At 39.5% G+C, this 12,086-nt stretch overlaps 1 protein-coding gene across 3 annotated transcripts in view; it reads right to left on the bottom strand.

The window, feature by feature from the left end:
- Positions 1-1,746: 1,746 nt before the first annotated feature.
- LOC110052586 (uncharacterized) overlaps positions 1,747-12,086 on the bottom strand; it is a 30,459-nt gene continuing 20,119 nt past the window's right edge. For all 3 annotated transcript variants that reach the window (XM_089285141.1, XM_089285148.1, XM_089285156.1), the window contains 7 exons: positions 10,806-10,933; positions 7,327-8,587; positions 6,494-6,562; positions 4,682-4,869; positions 4,488-4,551; positions 3,909-3,993; positions 1,747-3,277 (listed from right to left, as the gene is read on the bottom strand). In XM_089285141.1, the coding sequence (XP_089141267.1) occupies positions 2,902-3,277; positions 3,909-3,993; positions 4,488-4,551; positions 4,682-4,869; positions 6,494-6,562; positions 7,327-8,587; positions 10,806-10,933 (2,171 nt within the window). In that variant the 3' untranslated portion in view covers positions 1,747-2,901. The remainder of the gene's footprint in view (positions 3,278-3,908; positions 3,994-4,487; positions 4,552-4,681; positions 4,870-6,493; positions 6,563-7,326; positions 8,588-10,805; positions 10,934-12,086) is intronic.

The raw sequence follows: 12,086 nt of genomic DNA, 5'->3' as shown, positions 1-12,086 counted from the left end.
AGTCATACGATTAAAAAGCGATTTCGAAAAAATGTGAAGTGATTTCGCAGTTGCATTGATCTTGTGCCACAACACTTTTATCTCACTTGAGTGTTTTGGATGGGCATTTTGCCCAGATTAAAACACGTGGGGGCAAATAAACCGTCGTTGAAATTTGCGCAAAATGATGAACAAGATAGCATTTGATGTGTATATTTCTCGCAAAGAGGTTGCATTTTATCTCTCTCGCTACAATCGAAGCGAATTATTTTCGGCGTAATTTTCGTCTGTCGACAGCTATCGTGAAAACATACAGTCTACTAAAATAAAACTGTGAAGTGATTTAAGAGTATATACAAAAGTATGAAATTTTGATAAAGAAAAAAGATAAAATACGCAAGGTGAAAACAAGGATATTACCTTTTCAGCCATCATACAATTTTGAGGTCGAGCACTTTCTATTTTATCAACGAAAATAGTTAATCGCTCGCGTACAAGGTGTTTCTTTGCTTATAACGGAAACAATTACTCACATTAAAGACAATCGCAGGGTCATTGCTGGAAAAATATATTTAATTATTGTGGTTTCCTCAGTTCATTACCATGTTTTGATGATCAAAAGATAACACTGTTAAGCTGCTAATGAATCCAGGAAACTTTATAGTCGACCCCTTACTGTAATTAGGTTTTAGTGTAAGCTTTGAAGACACAGATTGTTTGGTTTTATGGAGCTGAGTTTACTTGAAGGGACACCTGCGGTTCCTCTGTAGCCCTTTTGAAAAAACGTCAAATTTTGTTGGGTTATCACCTGTGGTTATATTGCTGTGATAGTTTCTAATTTCCATTGGAGCAGCGAGTGTCATTCTAATCCACCATTTTGCTTGTTAATGAGCTGCAATGGCACAAAAAAAGAGATTTTTGTATGCACGGGTTTATTAAATTTTGATGGTTGGGTTTCGCAACAACAGTATTTTGGGGGCAATATCAGCGAAGCCTGGAAACAGTTACCATATGCAATGTGTTTTCATTACACTTCGAGCTTGCCTCATTGAAGCTTCAGTAACAAATCTGGTGAACCAGTAAGATATTAGATTTAGTTTATTTAATGGACATACAAACAAAAAAACAAAAAACACACGAAAAAAATGTGAACAAAGTTGGAGCTATTTTCCCCCAAAATATTAGCAATATAAAATTTCTCTCTCCCTAGCGATGTTGGCCTTGAGTACAATTTCAACCAGCTCTTTTAATCAACACATCAGATTTCGGCGATGTGTTAAGTGTTTGTTTGTGAAGCAATGGCAGAATGATACAAATCCAGCCTGTAATATTTTATCAACCCGCTGCCCGTGCAATATAACGGTAATCAAACGTAGTCTTAAAGCAAAAATGTTAATTCTAAGGAAACTGGGCGCTAGACAGTTTCCGCGAGCGCACAGATTTCTTTCTTATAGGCCTTTTTGCGTATCTTGCAAATTGGTTAAAGAAAATCGCAAGAGAAAGAAAGGCCGTGATGTGTTTCCCCTTCTCAGCTCTCGACAAAAAATTTCGGTTTCCAAGTACATGTGGAAAATGGCTGTTTTTACATCGAGTGCTTTCTGCAACAGGTTTAGGATGAAAAACTCATACATGCAATGACGGCAACTTTGCCTTTCTTTTAGCCAATCAGTGAAAGAGAATGGTACTGGCAAAGGAACCCAATCAAAATCCACGCTTGGACTTGGACTTGGACTTAGACAACAACAACAACAACAACAAGCCGTGATCTCCTTCAGGTGAACTTAATTTTATTTTGATGTTTAAATAAACATAATTAAAACAAAACTAAATATATATTCTTTTCACGTTCCCTGGAGATACAACGCTTGTAATATTCTAACCATATCATTTATGGACGTATTCAGTGCTATTTATAATATTCCCAACAAATTGTTTTCTATCTATAAAAATAGCTTAGCACATTTGGATGAGTAAGCTTGTCTTTGACATTTAACGGATATAACAACTGAAACATTTTGAATTACATTTTTTTTTTTTTTAATCCCCGAAGTTATAGAGCGAGTTTGGATGAATTGTCAAAAGGAAAATATGTAACGTTGATCTGACCAATGAGAGCAAACACATGCATCCCTTTTCTAAGCCAATCAGCTAAACGACTTGAAAGACCGAGCGTTGCTTTACACTCATTTTCCCTCGCTTGCATTGACGCGTGCTGCAGTTCTTTGCTTGAGTTCTGATTGGCCCATTGATCTATCTGGTTTGCTGTGACTGGTCGGATGTGATTACTTCGATTCTGATGTAACGACAGCCATTAGAGAAACCTGCTGTCATAATTGCCAGTGTGTTATTTATGTCAAAGTAAAAGAAAAACGAGGTCTGTAGCTAAAACATGCAATTAACGAAACAAAGCGTATAAAATACCGGCGGGTGTATGAAACATTACAAAGTACTTACTAAACTCTGTTCCAAACAACTTACGCGAAGAAATTTTTAAAAAAAATGCTACAAAACTACTCAGACATGTGAATTCAATAGAGTATAAAACGAAATGTTATAGTTGATTTTCAACAACAGAAAAATCTCAGAAGATGTAGGAATTGCTACTAAATCTGTTTTTTTCTCCGTCATACTTAAATTAACCCTTACGTTTCATCGTACACCGTATTAAATATTTTTCCTCTGGAAGCGATTTCTTGAATACAAAAGCATACAATGCAACCACCATACATTGATCTTAAACCGTTCTTAAAGCCCTTCATGTGTTCAATTTCATAATCGAACAGACAATTTCATTTCTGCTTTCGAAGCAATAAGTTTGCTACGCAAAACGCTCTTAAATAGACATCTCAAATATCTCTTATTAAAGCCCTCGCCTAGCTCACTTGATTTAAATTATCGACCAAAGAAAATTCTAATTCAATATTATATTTCTTTCACTAATTTAGCAGTGTCCGTTTTCGATTCTTTTACTCTTTCAGATTTTTTCCGGAAAGACAATCTCGCCGGACTAAGGCACGCAAAAAGACTTCTCTGCCGTTTCTTTTTCTTTCCTCTCGCGTTCTTTGTGTCTTCGCTCGACGACAGCACGCCACCATCTTTTTTCTCTACGTCATCATGGTCCTCTTCGGAGACCGCTGGATATTCTTCACTGGAGGCGCCGTCTGGTTCACGTGATTCTAGAGGGATACTATCATGCGACACTAGATCCAGGTTAGAATCAGAGCGGCTCTGCCAAGGCTCCAGATTAGGACCGGAATCTAGGAATTCATCCTGTTCCGCGGGTTTTAACTCTTGCCCTCTGAGATAAAAGAAAGAAAATACGATTTTTAGATACATAGAACTTTAGCATTTTTGTACGACAGTCTCTGAAGAAAATTGGGACGAAGATCAATATTATACCGTGATAAAAGGCAACACACTTTACTTGCAAAGAGTTCTAATCAAATAGCCGGGGCCGGCGTCACAATAGAGAATATGCAAGTTAGCAACATGTTCACGGAATATTTCAAACATTGTCCGTCGAAAGCCAATACTTAGAGACTTAAAACATATCTTGCAATATAGAGAAATGAGCCTAAACAAAGTATAACTTCATGGCAAATTACAGAGGTGTCAACCTCTGCGGAGCGACATGCCGAAAAGACAGCGGCAACCATGCAGACCTATGACCTATAAAAATTTACTGCAGCAAAGTCTAACGGCTCCACTCTACTAAAACGTACTCCGCATAACACCACATAAAGAGCCCTTCATAAACACGAGTGAGGAAAAGAAAGGCCGAGAAACCGAAAAGAGATCTGCGAATGTACCGGCATATGTCACGAACCGTAGAAGTCGTGTAGGCTCGTCAACGCCATTTTGCACCAATAAAAAATTGAGAAAAAAACAAACAAACAAACAAACAATGTAAACACTAGCACTGTAATCACCTGTCTGTAATATCCTCTCTACTTGTTTGACATTCTTTATCGCAAAGTTGTACCTTCACTGGAGGATCTGTTCCGACTCCAGCATCTGAAGAAAGAATAAAGTAGTACAACTGATTCAAAGGATTCTCTGATTCCATAACGGCACTAGCAAACCTCGCCAAGGTGTTGCAAGTTAAGTATCCCTGTCATGTGACAAGTATTGTTCACGACACTAATCTGAACGAATTGGTTTCCGATCTATGGTTTGAATATTTTGCCCCTTTTTGTTTGGGAAAAGCTTCTCCAAAGTGCCTCTAATTTTTTCTTCTTTTGACCTTCTCCTGCACTGACGAGCTTAATTGCATAGAACACAATCTATGGATTCAGCTATTAACAAAGGTATTAGCTTCTGTATATGTTGGGCTACTTCGGCACGAAAAAGAAACACTCAGGTATTTACTATAGACACTTGTATAAAGGTATTAGAAGTTGATACAGCTAAATCATTAACCATCGTAACCTAACGCTCGAAAAGTCAGCTCCACTAAGTTGTTACCGCGGTAAAGTTGATCAATAGACAATAGCTGTTGGTTTATTTACCTTTTCTGATTCGTCTTCTCAGTGATCGGATCGGTTCAGGATCTGTTTGCATTTCTCGATCAATCTGTAAACAAGGAAAGAGGTTAAAAAAGATGACAAGACATCGATCGAACCATACGGCCAGGACTCCTTCAGATGTTGAACTTATCCTCAATACACCGAGAGAAAGAGAAAAAGTTCCAGAACCTTCATACCTTTAATGGTACGTGGATAACTGTCGGCAATTCTGTTGTAGTTGATTCTTGGTTCTTTTCTGTGTCTCGTCTGTTTTGCAGAACAAGAATGCAGCTCATTACTGTCTTGTTCACCAGTAGCAGGTTCACTGCTTCCTCCAGCAGGGGTGGGGTGAGGTCATCCTCGTCTTCGTCATTATTGCCATGACCTGGCGCAGCAAACATAAAACCCTTATTAAGGTGGCCGAACACAGTTTTCGCGTGCGCTTTTGCTATTGCAATTCAGCGCGCGCACAAGGATTGCAAAAAAACAAACATGCCGTCAATAGAGCGATTATTTATTCACTCAACACCCGCACTATCTGTGCTATTTTTCTCTATAATTGAACGCAGTGTATTGATAGCTTTAGTCTTTTATTACAAAGATATGTTAGAAAAGGTAACGATGCAAAGAACCCAGCAATTCTCAGCTTTTTCTTTCTTACCGAAAGAACCCAGTTAAATGCAGCGCATGCATAGTAAGTCAAAATATTGTGATTGAATGAAAAATTGCACTCTCGGAAATACGTCCTATTTCTCGAGAACCATTCATTAGAATTTCACGAAATTTGGCACGAAAATACTTTAGGAAATAAGTAACTGGAGTATTGAAAAGAATTGAACTTTAACAAAGGAAATTCAAGATATTCCAGTGAACCTGAAGGGATAATAAATTAAAGATCTCTCTGTCAAATAATTAGCAAAATGGTGTTAACTTGTGAGAATCGTTACAAGCTTGTTGCATGCAAATTATAAAGAAAATCTAACGACTAGATTTTCTACAAATAAACAAAACCGATTTTAAAGGCCTGTTTATATTTACTCATGTTGCCATGGCAACGTCACATACGTCAGTTTCATCATCAAAAAACCAAAGTTTGTGTTGTTAACTTGCTTGCTACCATTTTTGGCGACCGAGTGATCAAGGGTTTTAGAGAAAAAGGTGAATGAAACACAGGTATCAAAAACTGTGTTCAGCCACCTTAATCTCAAATCCTCTCTCCTCCGATGTTCGTTACTGAAAAAGCCGCTGTGCGAGGTGAGTGCAGCGCAAAGACAAATAGGCCTGCGCATGTACTAATGTCATTCTGTGGATTCTCCCCGCCCGAAGAAAAAGCCTGAGCCTCTGCGGAGCAGCGAGTCTTAAATCTATTAACCCACTGAATTTCAAAAACTACTGCATGGATTGACTGCACCAAGGCATTCTGACGGTACTCATTACCAGCTGAGAGGTGATTGTCATAAAATGCAAGCGAGTCCCTGCCTTCTTCACACTAACCATGTCCAATTTGCCTGTAGCCTACGAATGCTGCCCAAAAAGGGTGAAAAGCGATGAGAGAAGGCCCTGTTCGGAGGCAAGAGGTAAGCGACTCTTGCCTGTTTCAAAACTAGATCAGATGTAAACGAAAACCTGTAATTTGCCTGTAGCCTATGAATGCTGCCCAAACTGGCTGAAAAGCAATGAGAGAAGGCCCTGTTCGGAGGCAAGAGGTAAGTGGATCTTGCCTCTTTGTCAAAACTAGATCTGATGTCAACGTTTTGATTAATTGAACTTCAAAATGAACATAAGAGTTCGGTACCAGGCCTCGTGGTAAAACAGGACCAAACGAGACAATAATCTCAACGTCTCCGAGAAAAGACAAATGTCTAACTTCTTTGATTGGACAAAAAGAATGGACAACTCTTTCAGAGCTTTTATACGAGCTACAAGTGAAATCTGTTCACTACTTCATGGAATTAGCTTTCGGAAGATAATACATCTTCAAGCCCCTTTTCAAAGTTCGCTGAACTCACCGGCGCATATTCTGGTCAGCAGATTTTCCTTGACGCCTTCAAACAAGCGTCTCATGACACGCGGAGATTCTGAAATGAAGGAAGAAAATATTCAAGGCGACATGTTACCATGATTTTAGTCAATTTGTTTATGAATAAAATGGCTTTCAAATCGAAGAAAACTTAAAACATTAAGGCTAGACTTTTCAAGACTTACCATCCGCGACAATGGCAGAATCAAGAAATTACTACTTACTTAGTCGCCGGAGACGACCTAAGTAACGGGCGAGAAAGAGATCAAACTCGGTCAAATGAATTCATCGGCCCCGGCCTTTACATGGATTCAACAAGAAAAAGACTCTCTTCTTCACCGTTCTAGTGGTTAATCTCTTTTATCAATACTAAAACTGCGTGATTTAACCAACCAGCCATCATTACTATCTAAATGTTACTATCAACTGCTTTTCAATAAAAAGAGCGGTTTTCCGGCCTGAGTAGAAAGGTAATTGGTTTTTCATTACTACGTTACACGATTGGCTAAAAAAACTGGCGCCATTTTGTCAACTAGTCAGAAACAAATCAAAACCAATCGCGACATGCTCACTGACACGTTTTCCCGTGCTTTGCGTCGGCTACGTGTTTTTGCTTTGAGTTTTGATTGGCTCACTGTATTGTCTGCGTCCTTTGTGATTGGCTACAGTTAGAATTTTGGTTTTGGTATTACGATACTCGATTGAAAACAGCTCAATACGTCACTTCAGTAACTCCGATACTCTTGACTAGCTTTAACTATGTTACTCTGTTTAGTACACTGTTTAGTACGCAGGTGCCTAACTGAACGTTTCTATACGTACCTCCTTCTCGCAAAAAGGGAACTTCCACGCCGAACACCTCAGAGAAGAAGTTGATAGTCTCCGAGTCTAGCTCTGTCTTCAACCTACACAAGTCGTTCGCTAGATGTACGACTTTCCTCTTCACCGACAAAATCTCATTTGAAGCAACGAGATCAAGGTCTTCATCTTCCTCTTCAGCCAGTGGAACGCATGCGTTCATGTTAGACCGCTTGACGGGGTTACTCTGGGCTCTCGCGCGGCCCGCAATGTCGACTGGGTGACTTCGTGTGTTCGGCCCAGGGGAGTGATCTGAGTCGCTGTGCTGACTGCTGCAGCCGCTGTCACTGGGTCGATTCCGGCAACGCGGGCTCAGCGGCTCATCCTCTAGAAACGACTCCATACTAGAGCTTGATGTGCCTTCGTGCCCTCGGGGCCCATCGGAATCCGTCGACGAGAAGCTCTTCTTTGAATCGGAATGAAGCTCTAGGCACGAGCTCTTCAAAGCAATCATCGGAACCGAGCCGGGCTTCCGCGACTCCCGGGAAAGCTTCGGTGAAGGGGGAAACTGAAGCAGATACAACTCTCGTAATGAATCGGTACTCATTAGAGAAAACCGACTATCACCTCGCTGCCTGCCTCTTAAATTATTCAACAACAGCCCTCCTTTTTCTAACACGCTCGAGCTCACTGAATGAATGACGTCATCCTCGTACTCGGCACAACCGCTGTCACGTGACCGCAGGTCATCGGCGCCGCTGCAGGCCTGGGACAGATCTTGCATTTGGTAAAGCAACTGTAGCGACATAATCTCGGCGAGTAAAACATTGTACAATGTCTCCCTTTGGTTCGTCCCTGGCGGCATGCGAGGAAATTCTTGTTCGTCGAACATGGCTATAGTTTGTGTGTATCTCTCGTGGCTCGGAGATTTCACCAAGCGTTTTTCTAATTCACTGATTCGTTGTTTTTCCTCCTCGAGTGATTTCTCAAGCCTTTCGCGCTCGAGCTCTTTTAACAACTCTGAGCGCTTCTTTTCGTCCTCGAGAACTTTCTCGTACTCTTCTTTTGTGCGCTGTTCGATCGTCCAAGATCGTCTTTTCTCCTCGTCCAGAGCACTCTGAAGTCGCCGTTTCTCACGTTCTTCGCTATTGACAATTCTCTGCCTCTCTATCAACACCGCTGCCTCTAGTGAAGCATGGTGCATTCCCTCGAGAACACGCCTCTGAGATCGTTCGTCGAAGAGCGTCTTTGTCAAATTGTCGTTCGCCTGTTGAAGGTTTTGAATCTAGCGAAACAGACAGATAAAAAACATGATGAAAGCCTTTTTCAGAGGGCATTTATAATTAAGCCACAAGTACTACAGAAAAACCGGCTTATTTGAAACTCAAATGTTTCTATATTTCCTGGTACTAGTTATGAGGAAACCCTAATTACAGTCTGATTCTGAGAACACTGTATTTAGCTTTGTGTAAAATTTATAGAATGACGTACAACACGCCGCAGAAATACAAAGTTTTAGAGGACAAGTTTCGTGTCGAAGAGTGAGTGAAATTGAAATTGAAATTGCTGAATCTAATTTATAGCAAAAAGTGATGCGCATTCTTCCGGTCACCATATTCATGAATTTAATCTTCGGAAAAAGGTATAAAACTGCATGGTTAGGTAGAAAAATGACGCTTAACTATGGAAAGCCATCGACCACTAACACAGGTACCACTTTTTGCTGAATTACCACAGCTAATTTTCAAATTGAACGTTTTTAGGTTGCCAATACCGTAAAAAAAAAAAAATCCATAAAGAACTATTAAAGAGTTCAAGGTGACGAAGGTTAAATTTGTTGCGTTTTAGTACACTAATAAAGTGGTATAATTATATAGATTTGACGGTCCACACTACGCCGGAGGAATTTGAAAACGGAGCTTCAATTCCACGGTTAGGCCTTCCGTTCACACTAATCCGTCACAAAAACGAACGAAGCTTTTCGAAAACGTTCTTCAAACCGAAGGAATTTGGAAACGCCGGCTTTGCGTTTCACTGTGGACGGAAAACATTTTGAAAACGAAGCTTTTCGAAAACAATAAGGTTAATCGACCACAACTGCAAAATGGTCGGTGATTGTTGAGTTTTCATATTTCACGCCGCTTAGTGTGGACGGAAAATATTTGATGCGTTTTCAGAGTGGAACCTTCGCTTTCAAATTCCTCCGGCGTATTTGTGGACGGGGCTTAAGGAGTAAGTTAGCATCTTCGCAAGGGCAATTTTGTGGCATAAAATACATTCTACAATTTGACAACGATAAGTCAGAGTTTTTAAGACACGACAGGAGGCCATAAGCATTGTTTTAAATTAACAATGAGACCACATTTATTAAAATCATAAACAAATAAAATTTACACTGTCTCGTCCTCCTATGAGCTTTTAGCTCTGCTTTCAAGAAAAAAAAATTTAAATTTTAAAAATTTTAAGCGTCTACTAAGTTCCCGCGCACAATTTTCGGAGAAAAAAAAATTTCTCAACTTCAGTTGTAAATATATCCTGACGCACACAATAAAATGTGCAAGGGACAGATATATTGAAAGCAAAATTTCTTCAATCGCTGACAATGAGATCAGTAAAAGATGACAACTCGATACAAAACTCAACCGAGAGCAAAAGACGAATATCATCTTAAATACGGATTCTGGACATCAAACATGATTAGATCAGTGTTTGGCTATGATTCTAACTTTTTGATCCTTCCAGAATAAACAATTTTAGCTTTGTTATGAAAATATTTCTCGTTGCCAAAATAAGCGCGGTTCCTCTTTAAACCGCGTAATACGAAATTTGACGGCAAACGGATTTTTTGACAACATGGACGCAATTTGCTCTGCAAGTTGCCTTTACTACCGAAAAAATCAACCGAAATCTCATATTCATGTGTGTCCCTCTGATCCATCTGCTTACAAACCCTAGATATAATTAGGAATAATTTAACTAAGAAAAGCAAACTCTAGGAACCGATCACATAAGAGAAAACACCAGGACATTTTAAAAACAGTTTATTCGATACAGAGAAATGATTATTTTCTTAACATGAAATTTGTTTAAGAAACACGATATTTCTATTTTTCACGCAATGTGGTTTCAATTTAGCTCATGCAGTACCATTAAAAAAAGCCATTTCTAAAAACTATTAATGCAGGCTGTAGTCGTGAAGTGCTTGCTGCAATTTCGGCGTTCTCCAACGTAGTATGAAGGGAAAAAATTAACCTTATTCTAAGCGAGCTAGTAAAGGAACCGACGAAAGTTCTTTTCTTTTTTTTTCCCGAGCGCCGTATGTAGATGTATGAGAGTTTCAAATTGCCCACAGGCGCAACTTCCGTACACTTAATTTTTTTATGTTATTGAAATTGCTATTTTCTTAATTTATCTGCTGCTTCTTTTTGGGATACCTAGAGAATTTACATTTCCAAAACAGGCCACGTTAAACAACACACAAAGGTTCGTTACTGAGTTCTTACCTCAGTTTTATGGAGATCTCGTTCGGTTTCAAGAAGAGCTTGTACTTCGGCTAATTTAACTTCTGCAGCAGACTTGATTGCGTAGCTTTGCTTTTCAAAGTTGTCTTTCTGGGCTTTGATCTCCAATTCTGAAACAAGAACAAAATGATATATATACATAAAAAAAAAACACAAGATCACAAAAGAAGTCTGCGAAACTACTAACACCAATATCACCAACGAACACGCTTTGCTGGTTTAATTAAATATTCACGGAGATTTGCCCGTAGACATATGTCCGTACCTCCATTTCGCGGAGATTTTCTGAGTAATTTTTCTATTAAATTCATCTTCTAGGCAGGCCGATTTTGTACGACGGAAGAACGATGGTGTGTATTTTTCAAAGGGAGCGAGCTCAAAAGACGTTTACTTTTGGTAAGCTCTCAGCAAGTCATATGCGATGAATACCACAATATGTCAAATTGTCTGCGATGTATATGAGATTCACTAGCAGTTGGCGAACAGGCTACCACAATACACAATGCAGTTTACGAATTTTTCTCATCCAAACTTCATCCAAGCAATGTTCGTCCTCCGTAGAGCAAAATATCTGACAGCGACAGCTTTCCAAACATCGTGTGAATTCACCGAAGATTTCGTGGCGTTTTGTTGACAACACTCCGTCGCATCGTCTTATTGGTTCGCGCAAATTCATATCAATTTTCCTCGCCTAACCGCAAAGACGAATATTGCTCAAAAAATGACCTCATTGTTTATCCTAAAAGAATCACCGCTCATCCGAACACCTGCTTAACCGAAACCAAAACAACACAGCCGCCAATCAAAACGCGTCTTTTTAAAAAGCCACCAATCATAAGCCTGATTCAAAAGCACCAGGTGTATTATGAACTGAACATAAGGCCATCACCGAGAGAGCTTTGCAAGCAACTGGCGATGTGGGCGAGCACAGTATAATGCGCGGATAATGTCTTCCCGCGATTTGACGGTTGAAAATTTGCCTAAGGCCAAAACAAAACCACCCTGGCCTTGTAACTGAAATTAGCTTGATAGATTCCTAAGAGATAAAAAGAAAACAAGATTTTTTAGGGGGGTGTCCTTTACGTTACCTAAAGAATCGCGCGCTCGATCCGGTGTTAAAAAACATAAAGATTTCAACATGAAATTTATTTTTAGCAATTCAGTTTATCCACACAACCAGAAACCCATGTGACTCAATATCGATCGAGATTGTATCTGGTAAAGTATTTTTTTTTTCTTAATCTAGCTACTGAATTAAATCCA

This window comes from Orbicella faveolata, unplaced genomic scaffold (genome assembly GCF_042242905.1).
Source record: "Orbicella faveolata isolate gen_17 unplaced genomic scaffold, um_ofav_v1 contig_1, whole genome shotgun sequence".
Lineage (NCBI taxonomy): Eukaryota > Metazoa > Cnidaria > Anthozoa > Scleractinia > Merulinidae > Orbicella > Orbicella faveolata.
The sequence above is the reverse complement of the archived record's forward strand: the minus strand, read 5'-3'. Positions and strand labels throughout refer to the sequence as shown.